General features: G+C 38.9%; 1 protein-coding gene across 2 annotated transcripts in view; it reads right to left on the reverse strand.

The window, feature by feature from the left end:
* The window catches only part of USP32 (ubiquitin specific peptidase 32), a 209,303-nt gene that overhangs the window by 83,836 nt on the left and 104,275 nt on the right, over window positions 1–21,192 (reverse strand). For both annotated transcript variants that reach the window (XM_086360499.1, XM_086360500.1), the window contains exons 3-5: window positions 16,185–16,290; window positions 12,626–12,744; window positions 8,469–8,628 (exon numbers count right to left, since the gene is read on the reverse strand). In XM_086360499.1, coding sequence (XP_086216625.1) covers window positions 8,469–8,628; window positions 12,626–12,744; window positions 16,185–16,290 — 385 coding nt within the window. The remainder of the gene's footprint in view (window positions 1–8,468; window positions 8,629–12,625; window positions 12,745–16,184; window positions 16,291–21,192) is intronic.

Consider the following 21,192-nt stretch of genomic DNA (forward strand, 5'->3'; position numbering starts at 1 on the left):
GTTCTTTAAATTGACACATACAATTCATTTTCACTCTAAAAATATGGTAGGTCTTTATATGAACACTTACATACTATGAAGTTGTTAAACTCTATTCAAACATGATGATTTATCTTGGTCCTTCTCCCTCCTGTAGGTTTAGTCCTACAATCCTAAAACAACATAGTCCTCCTGCTCTCCCCTGGGGAATTCAAATGTTTAAATCAATACTCAGAATGCAGACTTTTGGTTGTTGAAAATTTTCCAACACAGTTCAGTCCAACAACATGCATTATAGATTACTGAACTAAGAAAAACCCAAAGATGAATAGAATACAAGCCTTGTCCTCAAGAGACTTGTAACTTCTGTTGAAAAACAAAGCCATTTTCAACTGACTTTACAGTAAGGCAAAAAGCATCTTAAATACTTTAATTCAAAAGTAAAGTGTGCAGGAATGCAAAGAGAAAAAGTGATTAATTCCAACTGCAGAAAAATGGAGAAGGCATGACAAAAGGGTTATGACATTTGAGTTAGGATTGATGACAAAGCATTTTACCTGTCAGGAACTGAAAGATGGAATGTATTCTTACATGAAGGAATATTAGGAGTGACGGTAGAGAGGGTAGCCATGAAAGTTCATGGTACGGTCATGGAATACTGACCAGTGCTCTTCAGTTGAAGCTGAGAACATAAGTGAGGAGAAATGAGAATAAGAATGATAAACTAAGAATGTGAAGATTTCTCAAAGGTTTCAAAGCAGGGAAGTAAGAATGGTTTGTTTTTGCTTTTATGCAAACTAAGTAAACAAAAACAGAAATGTGTCTTTGATTACCCCTATTATCAAACCACAGTCAGGTCAGATAAGTAAGAAAAACTATCGTAATGATGACAGTGGCAAAGAAAGATGCAAGAAATATGGTTGAGTTAAGACTGATAGGATTTAATATGAAGCTTGATAAAGAAAAGTCAAAGGTAACTTCAAATTGGATTACTAGAATTATTAGGTTGGTGCAAATGTAATTCCAGTTTTTGCATTGGTGAAATTTGCCATTTGATGCTGGAATACATCCTTAAATAAATGTGGTTATGTTACACAGCATTTTAATACACATTTCTCACTTTATTTTTTTTTTTTGCTAATGACTTACTACTTGATGTGTATTTTATATTTATTTTAGACTAGGGATATGTTAGACAAAAAGCAAATTCAAGCAATTTTGTTATTCCAGTTCAAAATGGGTCCTAAAGCAGTGGAAACAACTCGCAATGTCAACAATCCATTTGGCCCAGGAACTGCTAACGACCATACAGTGCAGTTCAGTTCAGTCACTCAGTCATGTCCGACTCTTTGCGACCCCATGAATCGCAGCACGCCAGGCCTCCCTGTCCATCACCAACTCCCAGAGTTCACTCAAACTCACGTCCATCGAGTCAGTGATGCCATCCAGCCATCTCATCCTCTGTCGTCCACTTCTCCTCCTGCCCCCAATCCATCCCAGCATGAGAGTCTTTTCCAACGAGTCAACTCTTCGCATGAGGTGGTCAAAGTACTGGAGTTTCAGCTTTAGCATCATTCCCTCCAAAGAAATACTTCCATACAGTGCAGTGGTGGTTTAATAAGTTTTGCAAATGAGACGAGAGCCTTGAAGATGAGGAGCATAGTGGCCGGCCATCGGAAGTTGACAATGACCAATTGAGAGCAAACATCAAACCTGATCCTCTTACAACTACCCAAGAAGTTGCTGAAGAACTCACTGTCGACCACTCTACACTCGTTTGGCATTTGAAACAAATTGGAAAGGTGAAAAAGCTTGCTGAGTGAGTGCCTCATTAACTGACAGCAAATCAAAAAAACTGTCATTCTGAAATATTGTCTTCTCTTATGCCACTCAACAAAAATGAACCATTTCTCAATTGGATTGTGACCGGTGACGAAAAGTGGATTTTCTACAAAAACTGGTGATGACCAGCTCAGTGGCTGGACGGAGAAGAAGCTCCAAAGCACTTTTCAAAGCCAAACTTGCATTAAAAAAAGGTCATGGTCACTGTTTGGTGGTCTGCTGCCCATCTTGAGATAGGAGACAGATGGGTTCCAAGCTGGACATTTACAACAGCTGGCCCCCTGTCAGCATTTCCTGAGACAAGAGCTATGTGGGCTCCAGCTGAGGAATTTACAATTGCCCTCTGAAATGGAAGTAACAACAGAAACAAGGTAAACAGCCAGTCTTTTTCTCTTGTAAACATCTTGAAGAAATATAATTATGGAGAGGAAATAATTATGGCAAGGACAGAGGCAAAACACTTTCTGAGTAAACGATTGAAGGATCTCCGCTTCTCCCTTTTTAGGATAAGGGAGACACTATATATTTCCACAAAGGCTCCTTGGGGTCAAAAGTCAGAGGATAATTCCAGGCCACAGTGAGTCTTGCTCCTCCCTGAAGTCTTTGCTTCAAGATTCATCTTGGCTAAAGGGGTGCATGTGCACCCCAGAGGAGAGTCCTGATACAAATTAGCGGGGGGAGGGGAACAAAGCAAGATAACTGGCCTGAAGGAAGACAAAAACTTCTTACTTTACTCTTTATTTTCTGCCTCCTTGCCTGAATTCGTTTTTAACTAGTCAGGCAAGGACTAGGAAGGGACTCTAGCCTTCACTGCTGACCCCTATGGTCCAGTGGTTAGGACTCCAGTCTGGGAAATTAAGACCTTGCTTCCAGCTATTGCTTGCTGCTGCTTACTGTTAAGCTGCCATTTACTGCTATGCATGTCTGAAATCAGTCTGCTCCACCACAGCATTCTGAATCTTGCCTGGTGGGCTGCAGTCCATGGGGTCGCAGAGAGTCAGACACGACTGAGCGACTTCACTTTGACTTTTCACTTCCATGCACTGGAGAAGGAAATGGCAAGCCACTCCAGTGTTCTTGCCTGGAGAATCCCAGGGACGGGAGAGCCTGGTGGGCTGCCGTCTATGGGGATGCACAGAGTCGGACACGACTGAAGAGACTTAGCAGCAGCATACTCAGCAGATGGATGAGATGCACCTAAAACTGCAGTGCCTGCAGCCAGCTTTGGTCAACAGAAAGAGCCCGACTGTTCTCCACAACAACACTTGACCGCCTATCATACAACCAGTAATTCAGAAGGTGAACGAACTGGACTACTAAGTTTTGCCTCTTCTGCCACATGCACCTGATGTTTAGCCAACTGACTACCACTTCTTCAAGTATCTCAACAACTTGTTTTGCAGTGAAAATGCTTTCACAACCAGCAGGATCCAGAAAATGCTTTCCAAGAGTTCATCGAATCCTGAAGCAAGGATTTTATACTAGAGGTATAAACAAACTTATTTCTCGTTGGTAAAAATAAGTTGACTGTAATGTTTCCTATTTTGATTAATAAAAATGTGTTTGAGCCTAGCTATAAAGATTTAAGGGCTTCCCTGGTGGCTCAGACAGTAAAGAATCTGTCTTTAATGCAGGAAACCCAGCTCAGTCCCTGGGTCGGGAAGATCCCCTGGAGAAGGGAATGGCTCCCCACTCCAGTATTCTTGCCTGAAGAATTCCATGGACAGAGGAGTCTGGCAGGCTACAGTCCATGGGGTCACAGAAAGAGTTGGACACAATTTGGCAACTAAACAACAAAAGCAAAAACTATACTTCAATTTAAAAAAAGAGAGTAAAAAAAATCATAGGAGGAAGAATAGGATGTTTGCTTTTTTTGATCTACAAATGGACTAAAGTAAGGAAAGGTGTTATATATGAAATTAAGATGTTACAATATATATCCAGGAGGCATTTAATAAAATGAATATATTGTTTGATACCTCAAGATCAGTAAACTTCATCTAGGTATCATCTGCAAAGACATGAAGGATAAATGAAGCAAAAGAAATGGCTGTAGTGAAGCAAAAGCATGCACGCCAGTTAAGAATAGAACAGAACTAAAGGCTGATCAATGAGAAATAACTTAAAACTACAATGTTTCAAAATCAAGGGAGAAGAGAATTTCAAGAACACTGTCAATAGTGCTAAAATGCTGCAGAGATATTAGTAGGTGCAATGAGCCTAGGAGAAAGCCACTCAGTTTAGAAATTAGGTCATTATTTCAGATGAAACAATGCATAAAATTAAGATAAAATATTTTTTAACAAGACAAAGGTCATGTACTTTTCAGTCAGTTCAGTTCAGTTGCTCAGTCGTGTCCGACTCTTTGCGACCCCATGAATCACAGCATGCCAGGCCTCCCTGTCCATCACCAATTCTCGGAGTTCACTCAAACTCATGTCCATCGAGTCAGTGATGCCATCCAGCCATCTCACCCTCTGTTGTCCCCTTCTCCTTCTGTCTGCAATCCCTCCCAGTGTCAGGGTCTTTTCCAATGAGTCAACTCTTTGCATGAGGTGGCCTAAGTATTGGAGTTTCAGCTTCAGCATCAGTCCTTCCAGTGAACACCCAGGACTGATCTCCTTTAGGATGGACTGGTTGGATCTCCTTGCAGGTACTTTTAGATACCATTAACAATCTCAAAATCTTCCCAACTGATAAAAAATTAAACTGAAAAGATCATTTTCAAATTAAAATGGAGCCATATAATGGGATAACATTTTTAATATTTTGATAATTATTTTGACTGATTAAATTTACACAAGCCTGTAATCTTTGATACAGTGCTTTGAAAAATAAACAATAAGCAGCTTATTTAACTTATATGCAGAGTACATCATGAGAAACACTGGACTGGAAGAAGCACAAGCTGGAATCAAGATTGCCAGGAGAAATATCAGTAACCTCAGATATGCAGATGACACCCCCCTTATGGCAGAAAGTGAAGAGGAATTAAAAAGCCTCTTGATGGAAGTGAAAGAGGAGAGAGAAAAACTCGGTTTAAAGCTCAACATTCAGAAAACGAAGATCATGGCATCTGGTCCCATCATTTCATGGGAAATAGATGGGGAAACAGTGCAAACAGTGTCAGACTTTATTTTGGGGGGCTCCAAAATCACTGCAGATGGTGACTGCAACCATGAAATTAAAAGACGCTTACTCCTTGGAAGGAAAATTATGACCAACCTAGATAGCATATTAAAAAGTAGAGACATTACTTTGCCAACAAAGGCTATGGTTTTTCCAGTGGTCATGTATGGATGTGAGAGTTGGACTGTGAAGAAAGCTGAGTGCCGAAGAACTGATGCTTTTGAACTGTGGTGTTGGAGAAGACTCTTGAGAGTCCCTTGGACTGCAAGGAAATCCAACCAGTCCATTCTAAAGGAGATCAGTCCTGGGTGTTCATTGGAAGGACTGATGCTGAAGCTGAAACTCTAATACTTTGGCCACCTCATGCAAAGAGTTGACTCATTGGAAAAGACCCTGTTTTTTGGAGGGATTGGGGGCAGGAGGAGAAGGGGACACAAAGGATGAGATGGCTGGATGGCATCACCGACTCGATGGACATGAGTCTGGGTAAACTCCAGGAGTTGGTGATGGACAGGGAGGCTTGGTGTGCTGCGATTCATGGAGTTGCAAAGAGTCGGACATGACTGAGCGACTGAACTGAACTGAACTGAAATGAAGCAGCATTTGCGTTTGCAAAGTATGTCAGAACTAATTCAACTTGAAGCAGCTGACAGAGACTCTCACCTTGACTAAAATTTAGTCCCACTCCTTTGAGCCCTCTTTTCTACTAGGCTCAGAAGTTGGCCCCTTATTCTGTCTTTGGCTTGCCCAGCTGAATCTTAGCAAAGAATCCTGCTGTATCATCCCCTATCTTTGATACCTGATCAAGTTCCTCATACCCCATATTTAATGAATAAGTCTTTGGCCGGCTTTTAGTAAGAATTCCCCTACCCTTGATGATTTCTCTTAGTAATTTTCCTTCCACTGATCACCTCACCTTGCTCCTTGGCTGTAAGTTGCTTTCCTTATAATATTTGGAGGTAAGACCAATCTCTCTCCACTATTGCAAAAGTAAAAGTCGTGAAGTAAAGTTTTGTTTATGGGACTTCCCTGGTGGTACAGTGGATAAGAATTCGCCTGCCAATCCAGGGGACCCGGGTTCCATCCCTGGTTCGGGAAGATTCCACATGCTGAGCAACTAAGACCGTGCTCTACAACTGCTGGAGCCCGAGAGCCCTAGAGCCCACACGCTGCAACCAGAGAAAGCCTGAGCACAGCAACAAAGATGCAGAGCAACCAAAAATAAATGATTTTTAAAAAGTCTTGTTTACCATTTTATTAAGTGCCAGAACAATTTTTTCTATAACGTGAGTCACTCAAGGAAAGTAATCACACCCTTAGCCAATAATAGAAAAATAATTTACCATACAATTACAAATGAAAGCAAGAGTTCGGCAGAACATCCATATGACTGACAATGATAGAGCTTAAAGTATAAAAAGATTTCCTAATTTTTTATACAAAACTATTTTTTAAAAAAGGCTTTCCTCTCAAAATAAAGATGGTAGTGCTGAAAAAGTAGGAGCATCAAATTAACTGCCTATTCATGCCAGGATTTATGTGTCAGAATTTTTGGTAACAATGGAATAAAAATGAGAGGGAAAGCAGCTGGTGAATAATTAGTAGCCAACTCATAAATTACAAGAAAAAATAAATACAAACAGTGCTTGATACCCAAGGTCCTCTACTCGGTCAACAAATACTTATTTAAGGCTTGACACTGAGAGTGAATAAAAGAATAATACAGACTCTCTATGATTTAAGAGAAATGACATGTACAAATAAATAAAATATTATAAATAATTATAATACAAAGATGAAAGTGGTAAGTTCATCCAAGAAGAATACAAAAGAAAGTGTTATGAGAGTTCAGAGGAAGGACAGATGATTTCTCACAGGAAGGCAAGAAAACATTTCATGGAAAGCAAGCAGCATGTGACTTAAATCTTCAAGGATGACTAGCGTTTGCAGGGAGAATAAAAGGGAAAGGCATTCCTTCTGGTGTTAAGCAGCATAAGCAAAAGCCCAGAGTACGTCCATTCTGTAACCACAGAAAAGAACAGTAGAAGTTAACATTTAGGCCTGTGCTGTGGTGGACTAAACAGCGTCCCTCAAAAGTTCATTATCACCTGGAATCACAGAATGTGATCTCACTTGGAAATAGGGTCTTTGCAGGTGTAACGAATTAGGGTTCTAGAGTTAAAATCATCCTAAACTTAGACGGGGCCCTAAATCCAATGAGTGGTGTCTTTAAAAGAAGGGGAGAGGACACACACACACACACAGAAGGCTATATGAAAACAGAGGCAGAAACTAGAATTATGCTGCCACAAGTCAAGCAAAGCCTGGGTTCACAAGAAGCTGGGAGAGGCAAGGAAAGATGCTTCCCTGGGATCTTCAGAGGGAATATGGCTCTATTAACACTTTGGTTTCAGCTTCCAGAACTGTAAGAGAGTAGATTTCTGTATTTTCAGTTTATGGATTGTGTTAATTTGTTACAGCAGCCCTAGGAACTAATATAGTTTGGTTAAGAACAATTAGTAGAGGGCTGCTGTGAAATAAGTGATATTGATCCCAGTTCTTGCTAACATTTTCTCTTTGAGGACATTTCTTTAATTTCCTGAGTGACAGGAATGTCTGATGAAGAGCTCCTAAATCCTCAGAATTTTCTGGGTGACAGGAATCTTTTGTTCTGATGCCTGAAGTAACTCTCGGTAGGTTCCTGGAAAGGGGCTGGTCACTAGAAAGACCAAGCCATACAAGAAACTTGGAACTTTCAACCCCATCCCCCAACCCCCCATTCTCTGGAAAGAAGAAAAGATTTAGAAATACAGTTAATAACTGATAATGCTTATGTAACAAAGCCTGCACAAAAATCCCAAAGCACAGGGTCTGGAGAGCACTTAGACACATCTACATGCCAAGAAGGGGGCAACACAGCTCCATGTGGACAGAAGCTCCTGGGTTTGGGACCCTTCCAGATTCTGTCCTACGTATCTGTTCACCCAGCTGTTCATCTGTCTCCTTTAATACAGCTTTTATTATATAATAAATCAGTAAAGGTAAATGTTTCCTGAAGTTCTAGTAAATTACCAAACCCAAGGAGAGGGTCATGCGAAGTCTCATTTATAGGTGGTCAGTCAGAAGCACAGGTCACCATCTGGACTTGGCATCTGAAGCAGGGAGGGCAGAGGGGCAGTCTTTTGGGACCGAGACCTAAACCTGTGGGGTGGGTCTGCGCTAATCCCAGCAGACAGTGTCAGAACTGAACTGAAGTGTAGGACACGCGGTTGGTGTCCATAGAGCACTGGAGAATTGCTTGGTGTGAGGGGAAAAAATTTACGCATTTGGAGTACGAAAGTATTCAGTGAGTAGACAAAAAAAGTTTATCTTTTTCAGTTATGTACTCAAGCCTCCAGCATTCCACGTTATTACACTTTGGAAGAAAAAAAAAGCCACACTGATAATAGGCATATTCTCTTATTACCAGGCAATTGTGTTAAAAAGTGAACAGAGCACAATAAAATGCCATTACTTACAATGTGTGACTCCAGCCAGAGTTTGGTAGAAAGTGGGAGTATCACTATCATCAGTGAGGGTCACATATACACCTCCAGACAGTAGCCAACGAGAGAAGGTAAAAGCATCTTTGTTTAGAAGAAGCCAATTTCTAAACTTTTCATAGTTTACCTTTTCACCCTAAAATTAAAACAAGAAAACACAGGTTTAGTTAAACTTTAAGGTACCTTACTTGGAACTTACACAATTTAAAATTTGCATTTAATTGACGTTTACTCCCTTCTACTATCTATAAAGGAAGAATAATCTAAATATCATTATAGGCTATATATGTATTTGGAAAAAAAACTTTTCAAATGTAACTATTTCAGAACTTTTATTTGCATAAAACCTATATGCTAATTGCAAATTATTTTATCAATTCATTAAAGCAGTGAACTTCCACTAAGTCACATTTTATTTGCTAAGGTACATCTTGCAATCAGTGTAAACTGCATTTCTTTCAATACTTAATAAAAGCCATTTTTCATTTGCTTTATCCTGCTTCAACACTTCCATTGGTTAGAATTAGCACATTTTAATCAATGTGTATGGAATATGAATAATCTTTTAAATTTCATTGGCAAATTAAAAACTATCCAGGAGTCCCCTTCCAAAAGTCATCACTGAAAACGTACATTCACAAGTCAACTAAAATACAAAAAAGAAGCAAGGCGGTTTCTATTTCTTTGCTTTCTTTCCAAGTACTTGTCTTGCTAAATCTGCAGAGAAAAAAAGTTTCCGGGCTGAGAAAAAACATCATATGGCCGTGCAAGTCAATCTCTTTGACTGGAAGACAAGAGTATGGGCCAGATATTTCTATGAGAAAAAGGCAGAAGCAACCCACATAGAAATACAATGAAGAACGACACTCAGGAGCCTAGTAGCTATAATCCTGATGGAGCTATTAAGTGATACAAGTAACTTATAACCTAAAAGAGTTACGGTAGAAATAATTTCTATATTGTTAGTAGCATCCTATTAAGTACAGTAATATGCTTAGCTTCATGGTTTCAGAATATTTAACAGTACAATTCAAGCAATCAAGACAACATTGGAGGGACTTCCCTGGTGGTCCAGCAGTTAAGAATACACCTGCCAATGCAGGGGACACAGGTTGGATCCCTGGTTAGCGAACTAAGATCCCACCTGCCGAGGAGCAACTAAGCCCATGGGCCACAACTACTGAGCCTGCGTGCCGCAACTACTGAAGCCCGTGGGCCGAGAATCTGTGTTCCACCACAGCGAGAAACTGATGAAGCACAACAAAGGAGAGCCCTCACTGGAGGCAATTCAGTCCACACACAGCAATGAATACCCAGCGCAGCCAATAAACAAATAAATAAGACAACACTGGAAGTCTTAGCTTTCTAAATGGAGGACTATGGCACTCAGACTTGCTGCAGGGACATGAGGACATCGCTGCATGTTTAGAGGATCAGATCCATTTTCTTTCTCTACCCACATTTGGTCTACAAAGAGGGTTTGCAGTATAAATTCCACAAGCTGAGGCACATTTTTACACGTTAACATCTTTGACATTGGGATAAGTCTTAAAATCAATAATACCCTTTAATTGTAACTGGTAGTTTTTTTGTTCTTTATAGTAATACATAAAAGCACATCTTATTAATCAAAAGCATCTTATATCCAGTGAACATGGTGGTTTTAACGGTTTTATGAAGCTAAGATGTTATTATAAGACGCACCTTCATGTACCACTAAGAAAAAACTGCCTATGATAATAGGTGCTTCTAACAACTTCACATACAGTTAATATTTAATGTGTATTTACAATGCCCTAAGCACAATTCTAAGTATTTTTATACTCATTTAATCCTCAAGCAATAATAGGAGATACTATTATCCCCATTTTACACACGAGAAAACTGAAGCTCTGAAAGCTGTATGTTCAAGGTTATACAGTGGCAGAGAGAGAACTGAACCCAAGCAGTCCAGGCTCCAAAGCCTCTGTGCCTGAATCACACACTATATATACTGCCTGGCAACTCAGTGAAATACAAAGCGACCTCTCTAATCTGCTTGCCCATTAGGATCACTCCATATAACTGGCAGTACTAAAATCCCATCTGTCAAACATGACTTTCTATGTTCTTGAGTCATGGCTCTAAATAAGGAAGCAAAATGGAAATCTTTTATAAACTATCACAACAGCAGTCTAGAAAAAACCTTCCAGTACTATAAATGGCAATGAAAAACAAACTTCTGAAATTGATACATCTTTGAAGAGCAATATAAAGTACGAATTCCCACCATGAGAATCAACAACCAAAAAAATTCAATAAGAAAAAAATCAATGTAACTCCTATGTGGATTTCCTTCATCTCAAGTTACTGGAAACATAGTAACTCAAGAAGCAAGAGTGTGTATCACATCACATACCTTACTCAAAAATTATGTAGGTAAATACATCAAATAGTTGAATTAGGTAAAATTAGCCCATTCACAGTCTTTTTTTTCTTTAAACAACCATAAGTACCTAATGATGTAAATAGCTATATACATGAGTATCCCCAAACCTTGGCCTCTCATTTCTTTGATCTCCTCTCTTCCAAAGACCTTGTTCTTCATATAAGACTTCCCTAGCCATTTACTACCATACTCATTTCCTTAAAATTCTTTGTTCTAATGTCCCTTTCTCTTATAAGCTGTTCCTAACCATCCCATAACAAAATACCTACACCTAGATATCACCTCCCTATCACCACCTATCTCCTGTGGTCTACTTAATTTTTCTGTACAGCACTAATTATTATCTTAGTATATGTACCTGCTATTGTGCCTAAATTTTAAGAGAACTGGGTGGCTAACCAAATTAAATCCCTGTCTATAAAACAGGAATGTCTGTATAAACCTTATTAAAATGAAAAAAATATACATTCTCCCCTAAGATAAGCAAACCACTTGATATTTCTGTGAAAAATCCAATTTATCAGGCTTGCAAAGATTAGATAACTCTTTTTTTTTCCTAATAAAATTTGGCCAGCAAATTTTAGAGAGGAAAAACAAAAAACATGATCTAGTTTGTCTTAAGGTACTGAAATACTATCACAGCAACTTCCAGTCAATAAGACAACCAAAAATGCAGGAAGACAATCCTTTTAGCACCAAACATGTAGAACTGCTGAATAAAATGTAACACCATAACTACTACCAAAAACTACTTAGCCAAGCTGAAAAGCAAGAAAGGGAAATCTCCAGGTGCTATTAACACAGGGGAAACTTAAAGCCAGAGTGATGAAAAGCTAAAGCCAGAGTCCAAATAGATATTAGAACCAGATATATGCAGATGCCTGGAGTATTAATAATCAGTGCTTATATAGGTAGGAAGGTGACTAAACTAACTGAATAAAAACTCTGAATAAAACCAACAGCAGTGAAAGACTCTCATATCTGTGAAATGGAAGTGGATCAAATGGCCACAAGAAATTACACAGCACTGAGTGCTGCAGGAAAGGATCAAAAACTTGTAGAAGAGCTTTATTTTGCCACCTCTTGGGACTTCCCATGTAAGCACACCTCTGAAAAGAAATTAAAGAAAAATTTTCTCTGTTAAAAGATATACATTTTCTGTTGTTAAAGGTTTTTTACAATGAAAATATATTATTTATGAAAACAGGAAAATGACCAATTTTTAAAACCCAAATATTTCACTATGCAAACCAATTAAAAAATAAATTATAAAATGCATTTATGATAAAATAGGCATTGATGGATCACAGAGGTCACCTACAGCTCAAGGCCAATGACCTATTTCTACGTGCTCATGACGAAAAGCAATGAAGAGCACCACAACTTAAGCAATGCTCAGGTGTCTGCAGGATCGCCTGTGAGTGTGTGTGTGCGTGCTGGTGTGAGAGTGGGGGAGTATGTTTCATCTACCATAAGTAGAGATAGTTGCCTTTACAGTAGAACTGGGAATTTTCAGATTCACAAACACAGCAGCAGTGTCATGGACCTTTGAGTCTAGCACACAAATTGTTAAAAAACTTCAACCATTAAATACAAAAATGTCAAGAATATGCTGCACATAAACATCTATTCATCACAGCTAAACTCATACAACTAAGATTTAATACTCTGTCCACAGGGATGCAATGTAAATCTTTAAATGTACCTCTGAGAAACACTTCCTGAGTGTATCTGGGACTTTGCCATCCACCACATGAAGCATTCTTTCCATTTCTTCCCGTATAACATAGCTCCCGGATTCACTTGCAAAAAGACTAAAAATGTCTAGGAAAAAGAAATAATGAATTAATTTTAACATAGATTAAAAGTACCCTGGTGGATGTAGGGAGGAAAGAGAAAGGTAACAATTATTGAGTGACCGAGCATTTTATAAATATACAGTTTATCCCTTAAAAAAAAACCAACGCTAATTACAACAGCAATGTGGTATCTTTTCACATACCAAACTTGCAAAAACTGTTTAAGTGTGACAATACAAAGTGTTAGCAATAAACTAGGATAAACTGGAACTCTTATATACTGTTAATGAATATCTATTACTGTAACACCTTGGAGAGTACCTTGCCAAAATGTAAAGATGAAGATTTATGCTAGAAGTTCAGTTCCTAGGCAACTCCACCTCCACTTGTGAAAAACTCTCATACATATCAGCATGAGGTACAACATACACCGAAGCAATCTTTATAATAGCGAAATTTAGGTGGGGGGAAAAAGATAAATGTCTACCAACAAAAAAAATAGGTAACCTGAGACACACACACAATGAAATACTATAAAGCAATTAAAATAAAGGAACTAGGGTTCCAACATGGTAAATATCAATAATCTTCAGTACAAAAAGCAAACTGAAAAATCTGTATAGTATACCATTTATTTGGCTTGGCCATGATCTTTAATTTTGTAAAAAAAAAAAAAAAAAAAAACCAAGATCTGGGACAAATATGACACAATGGTAAGAAATAATAAAGTTGGGTAGAAGTACATATTATGTTTGAAATACTGCTGTTAAGGGTTGAACTGCGTCCGCCCAAAAGATATGCTGAAATCCTAATCTCCAAGTACCTGAGAATTTGAATTTATTTGGAAACATAGGTGATAGAAAGAAGAGACATTCTATTCCTCTGAAGGCCCACTGGGTTCCTTGCCTGCCCACCCACATGCCGTGGCTGATTCTGTTAGGGGGGAATATTTGCTGGAAGGCTCTGACCATCTGTTATGGATTAAATTATATCTCCCCCCTCAAAAAAAATGTTGGAAGTCTTAACCCCAGTACTCATGAATGTGACTTTATTTGAAAAAGGGTCTCTGCAGATAAAATCAAATTAAGATGAGGTTATTAGGTTGGGTCCTAATTCAATATGACTGATTATAAGAACAGAAGACAGAAACACTGGAAAGAAACCATGAGATGAGATAGTGAGAGATTGGAGGGAAGCAACTGGCAAGTCAAGGAATACCAAGCATTGAGGGCTACCACCAGAAGTCAGGAAAAAGGAAGGATTCTTCCCTGTAGATTTCAGAGAGAACAAAACTCTCCTAATATCTTAATTTTGGACTTCTCCTGTACAATTGTGCTCATATCACACTCTAGCAAGGTAATGCTCAAATCCTTCAAGTTGGGCTTCAGCAGTACGTGAACCAAGAATTTCCAGATGTACACGCTAGGTTTAGAAAAGGCAGAGCAATCAGAGATCAAATTGCCAACATTTGCTGGATCATGGAGAAAGCAAGGGAATTCCAGAAAAATATGTACTTCTGCTTCAATGACTACACTAAAGCCTTTGACTATGTGGATCACAACTCAGCAACTAAAAAACAACACAAATTTGTTGTTCATTGTTGAATCCAACTCTTTGTGACACTGTGGACTGTAGCAAGCCAGGCTTCCCTGTCCTTTACTATCTCCTGGAGTTTACTCAAACTTAGGTTCATTGGGTCAGTGATGTTATCTAACCATCTCATCTGCCGCCCCCTTCTCCTCTTGCCCTCAATCTTCCCCAGCTTCAGGGTCTCTTCCAATGAGTTCGTTCTTCACATAAGGTAGACAAAGTATTGGAGCTGCAACTTCAGCATCAGTCCTTACGATGAACAATCAGGGCTGATTTCCTTTAGGATTGACTGGTTTGGTCTCTTGCAGTCTAAGGGACTCTCAAGAGTCTTCTCCAGCACCACAGTTCGAAAGCATCAATTGGCGCTCAGCCTTCTTTACGGTCCAACTATCACATATGTACATGACTACTGGAAACACCAGAGCTTTGACTATAAGGATTGTTGTTGGCAAAGTGATGTCTCTGCTTTTTAATACACTGTCTAGGTTTGTCGTGGACAATTGCACTCATTTCACTTGATAGCAAGGTAATGCTCAAAATCCTTCAAGCTAGGCTTCAACAATACATGAACTGAGAACTTCCAGATGTACAAGATGGATTTAGAAAAGACAGAGGAACCAGAGATCAAATTGCCAACATCCACTGGATCATAGAAAAAGCAAGAGAATTCCAGAAAAACATCTACTTCTGCTTCACTGACTATGCCAAAGCCCTTGACTGTGTGCATCACAACAAACTGTGGAAAATTCTTAAAAGAGATGGGAATACCAGACCACCTTACCTGTCTCCTGAGAAATCTGTATGCAGGTCAAGAAGCAACAGTTAGAACCAGACATGGAACAATGGATTGGTTCAAAACTGGGAAAGGAGTATGTCAAGGCTGTATGTTGTCACCCTGTTTATTTAAATTATATGCAGAGTATATCATGCGAAATGCCAGGCTGGATGAATCACAAGCTGGAACTAAGGATTGCCAGGAAAAACATCAACCACATCAGATATGTAGATGATATCACTCTAACGGCAGAAAGTGAAGAGGAACTAAAGAGCCTCTTGATGAGAGTGACAAAGGAGAGTGAAAAAGCTGATTTTTAAAACTCAACATTCAAAAAACTAAGATCATAGCATCTGGTTGCATAGCTTCATGGTAAATAGATGTGGAAACAGTGGAAACAGGGACAGACTTTATTTTCTTGGGCTCCAAAATCACTGTGGACAGTGACTGCAGTCACAAAAAAGGAAAAGACACATGCACTTTGGGAGAAAAGCCACGACGAATGACTACAACAAATACGTACGTGTGAAAAGTGTTTGGTTTTCTCCTCTTAACCTGTCTTACATCAACTTAATTATTAAATCAGCCAAACAACCTAGAAAGGAAGTTTTTTCTGCTCTTTCAGAGTACTTTATTCCTTCTTACTGTCAAGCGATATTCTATTGCTGGTTATATTACACTTTGTTTATGATAAATGCATCAGTTGATGGGCATTAGGATTGTTTCCATTTTGTAACCATTATGAATGTGCTGTTATGAACTTTTTTTTTTAATGAATATATGGTTTCAGTTTCCTTGGATATATATCTAGGAATGAAATTGAAAACTCAATGTTTAACAGTTTGAGAAACTGCCAGTTAGTTTTCCAAAGTGGCTGCATTATCTATCTTACACTTAAGTGGTATCTCATTGTAATTTTAATTTACATTTCCCAAATAACTACTTATGTTTAACATTTTTTCAAGTGCTTATTGGCTATTTGTATATCTTCTTTGAAGAAACATCAATTCAAATCCTTTGACAGTCATCAAAATTTTGAGGTAGATTATTCTGTACATAAATGTGGTATTTTAACTTTTTGAGATAATAAAAGTACTTACATTTTGCTTTCTCTTCATCTCTGCCTCTTGTAAGAAGGACAAGTCCAACTATTAAGTTATTGAAGTGTAGTCCTTTGGATGTTCCACCAAAAGAACAGTAAATCACCTAGGAGAAAATAAATGGTAAAGCCAACCTTAGACATTTCAGTTATTGAGGAATTTGAGGCTGGTAACATCACCTTTAATAAATCTTATCTCCATCTCCAAACAAGGTCCTGGTAAACTTCAACGCAAAGATGTTAAATTTCTCCCTCTTCTTCCTCCTTTATACCTTGTTATCACACTCAATCAAGAATATACTGTATCCATCCTAAAGTATATGTATCACTGGCTGACTCACTGAATTTTCTTTCTCTTGGGAGTCCTCATCAAAGTCCAAAGAGATAAGTTCTTCCCCTTCAATAGTCCCATAATGTGATAAGAATTTTGACCAGAGAACCTCCTTCAACTTCTGTTAAATGTCTACATATCATTTTGATTTGAAAAATCAACATTCTGTAAGTGGATGTTCAGAAATACAATGGTGATTATACTACAATATATAAATGCACCTAATTAACATGCTGTACACCTTAAATTTATACAATGCTGTACATTAAATATATTCAACTTTTAAGTAAAAGAAAAAGAAAATAAAGACATTTTTATACTCTTAAAATTGAATATTATAATAATCAGAAATAAAGAAGAAAAGCTATTCATAAGAAAGTGACAGTAACAGCAGTCACATAAATTCATTCACTCAACAGTTCTGTGTTGAGAGCCTAGTGTGACACTGTCATATAACAAATGTATTTTGGTCTTCTGCCAGGTTCCAAAAAAAAACAACGCAAGAGCTTCTAAAATCTTTGGAATTCCCAGAGTGATACAGATGAAAGGTGGAGAAGGAAATGGCAACCCACTCCAGTATTCTTGCCTGGAGAATCCCATGGACAGAGGAGCCTGGCATGGGGTCACAAGAGCTGGACTCGACTTAGCAACTAAACCACTACCCCCACCACCACAGATGAAAGGAGCATCTTTTGTTATTGATATTAAGCCTCTTTAAACCACACCTGAATTTATGCTAATAGGGTAACCCTTGGCAGGTTAGGGTTAGCTTACAAAGCTTTAGAATGGGAGCTGGTAGTCAGAGGAACTAATGACGTGATTAGAGGGTTAGAACTTTCAGCCCCACTTTCCAGAGTCAGGGAAGGAGCAAAGGGCTGAAAATGGAGCTAACCACCAACACGCCTATGTAATGGAACTTCCAGAAGAAGCCCTAAACTATGGGTATGTTGGTGAACATATCATGGTGCAAGAAGGGTGTAACACCAAGACATGGAAGTACTGTGCACCATCTCCCTCTGAACTGTCCCCCCGCCCCCACGCTATCCGCCATCCCATGCATCTCTTTCCATCTGGCTGTTTGTGAGTTGTATCCTTTATAGTAAACTGGTAACAGTAAATAAAATGCCTTCCTGAGTTCTGCGAGCCCTTTCTAGAAAATTACTGAATCCCAGGAGGGATACATGGGAACCCCTGACTTACAGCTGATTGGTGAGAAGTAGAAGAAGTTGGGGACCTGAAACTGGCATCTTCTGAAGTGGGGGGCAGACCTGGATGTCTGCACTAACTCTGGGTAGTTAGTATCAGAAATGAATTGATTTATAGGACACGCAGCTGGTGTCCAGAGAGTTACAGAACTGATTGATGTGGGAAAAAACTCCACACATTTGGTGTTAGAAGTGCTGTGTGGTTTAAAAAAGAAAAAAAAACATGACCTAGTATCTGCCAAGAAGAATTTGTCATTAAAATACATGATTAAAGATAATTCAAGGAATAAAACTTAAAGAGTCAACATATGAAAATACATATTCATTAAATGATATTTATAAATATATTTAATAACACTATGACAGCTGATGCTAGAAACCGTGTGTCTACAGTGCCACTGATAGCATGTTCAGCAGAAACTAGCACAGGGAGATGTTTCCAAATCAGAATACACAAAACATAAAAAGAATATAACACATATACTTTGTAGAGTAGTAACTATTTCGAGTTGGCCCCTGCATAATTCGTGTCCAACTCTTTTGTGACCCCATGAACTGCAGCCCACCAGGCTCCTCTGTCCATGAGATTTCCCAGGCAAGAATACCGGAGTGGGTTTCCATTTCCTTCTCCAGGGGAGCTTCACACCCCAGGGATCGAACCTGGATCTCCAGCATTGCAGGCAAATTCTTTACTGTCTGAGTCACCAGGGAAGCCCAAGAGGAAGGTACCCTCTATCTCTAAGGGAGGGTCAGGAAAACATCACAGCCACAGACCTTTAAAGGTCCCCTACCATTTGGCAAGAGGCAGAATCAGTGAGAAAGTCTCACCCTCCAAGTTGCAGAGACGTAAGGACCGCCTAAAACTGAGACAGCAATAGGACAACAGAAAATCCCCCACCCTGGCACCCCTCACCCACCTCCACCACTGTGTTAGCAAACACTGAACAATCAATAACAGCAGTCTACCACTGCAGGAGAGGGAAGACTGTAGAGAGATCTTCTCCGAGGTACAGTACCAAAGAGAAAATAAGATCAAAAGTTAAAGGTAGAGCAGACATTACAAATCTCCCCTGGCAAACGGGCCTCTAATCTAAAAGAGGTAACCTTAGTGTGGAATTTGAAGCCTGTAGTGTGCACTGTGGGTAGTCATAACAACACACTAAAAAACCAGCTCAACTCAAGTCTAGACTGACTCAACTACTTGTGCTAAGACTCAGCCAGGCACAAACACTGTTTAGCTCAGTCTCTACTGTCCTATATAAAGCGTCTATCTTCCCACCACAAATTATAAGTCACACAAGGAAGCAGAGAAAAACCCAAAACCTCACAGACTGACAAAGGAAAAACATAGAAATAGAGTTTTATAAAGCTCTGGAATGGCTCAACAGCAAACTCAACAGGCTCAAGTTTGAGATTATCCAAACGAAACACAGAGGGGAAAATATGTGGGGATGGGAGGGGACAAAACAGGAAATCCAAAGGCTGTGAGAAAATACAAAATGATTTAACACACATGCAACTGAAATCTGAGAAGTAAAAGAGAAGGGAACAGAATAGCTGAAAAGATAAAGGTTGAGAATTTTCCAAAACTAATAGACACAAAACCTCAGATATAAGTTGTTCAGAGAACAGGTAGGACAATCACTTTTAACTCCCCAAAACCAGCTAATCGTATCCAAACTATTCAAAGCAAAAGGTAAAAAGAAAACCTTTAAGGTAGCCAGAGGAAAAAAAATGCATTACATTGAGAAAAACATTTCTCATCAAAAACTACATAAACCAGACAACAGTGGAATGACAATTTTAAAGCAATTAAAGAAAAGAAAAGAAAAAAAACCCTGAGAATCCTATTCCCAATGAAAATACCTTTTAAAAAGAAAAAGTAGACTTTTTCAGGAAAATAAAAACAGAGAACCAAATGTATACTACATAAAAGGGTAAAAGAAAGCACTTCAGGCTGAAGGAAATAAGATATCAAACAAAATAACTGTATCAACACAAAGAAAAAAAGAGTAGGAAATCGAATAAATCAAATATGAAATTTCCTTATTTTTCACTGGTCTAAAAGATAATTGGCTGGCTAATGGAATAAAGAAAGTGAAAGTTGCTCAGTCGTGTCCGACTCTTTGCCACCCCTCGGACTATAAAGTCTATGGAATTCTCCAGGCCAGAATACTGGAGTGGGTAGCTGTTCCCTTCTCCAGGGCATCTTCCCAACCCAGGGATCGAACCCAGGTCTCCTTCATTGCAGATAGATTCTTTACCATCTGGGCCACCAGGGAAGCCCAAGAATACTCAGGTGGGTAGCCTATCCTTTCTCCAGCGGATCTTCCTGACCCAGGAATCGAATCTGAGTCTCCTGCATCGCAGGTGATTCCTTATCAGCTGAGCTACTAGGGAAGGAATATACAGTAAAATTCTAATGTGTTTATAGCATATGTAAAACACATGACAATAGAACATGGGACAGATGAATTGGAAGTTTACTACTGTATTCTAAAATGTTATTCCATGTTGTAGCTCAGTCTTCACAATGCCAGTGAGAAATTAATCACAGCACATAGTGTTTAACCCAACATCAACTCCATTAATAAATTTATAAAAACAATAGCTAATACTTTTAAATTATATATTATTGTGTTAGTTGCTCAGTCATGTCTGACTCTCTGTGACCCCATGGACTATAGCCCCCAAGGCTCTCCTGTCCATGGGATTCTCCAGGCAATAATACTGGAGTGGGTTGCCATTCCTTTCTCCAAGGGATCTTCCTGACCCAGGGATCAAACCCGGTCTCCCCCACTGTAGGCAGATTCCTTACCACTTGAGCCACCAGTGAAGTCTAGTATTAATCCAAGTGCTTTGCTTCACCAGTATTAAACCTCAAGATAATTCCATGGGGAAGATATTACTGCTGTCCCTATTTTATGGCTGAGAAAAACTAGAGCCCAAGGAGACTGAAATAACCTTTCCCAAGTCATACATCAATGAAGCAGCAGGATCAAGATTGAAACTGAGGTTCCTAACACTGAACTCTTAACTCTTTCACTGTTCCACAGCACAGTTACACATATTCTTTAGCATGTAAAATGAAAAACATCACCAGCAAGATGTATACCATTTTGGTCAAATATACTGAAGATTAAACAAAAGAAATTTCAAAGTATTCACAAACCCAATCTACAGACACTATGTTTTTGGCATCCCTTTCTTTCCACTTTTTGGCATCCCTTTCTTTCCACTTTAACTTGATAATGTGGTCACTTCATTGGTTTTCATACAAAGAGAGCAAAGTCATAAAAGTAAACTTAACCAACAAAGTCTGAGTAAGATATGATTTTTCAGTTTTGCAAGTATCTGTAAATTGTAGATTTTGTTTTGAATACATCTGGTTGGAATGAATATAGTGGTCCCTCATGCCCAAAACATAAGAACAGCAATAACTTTCTAAAACCACAAAGTTCAAAAGTTCATCT

The sequence above is a fragment of the Bos grunniens genome, chromosome 19 (genome assembly GCF_055505025.1).
Source record: "Bos grunniens cultivar Pamir isolate PY7600 chromosome 19, Bosgru_T2T1.0, whole genome shotgun sequence".
Taxonomy (NCBI): domain Eukaryota; kingdom Metazoa; phylum Chordata; class Mammalia; order Artiodactyla; family Bovidae; genus Bos; species Bos grunniens.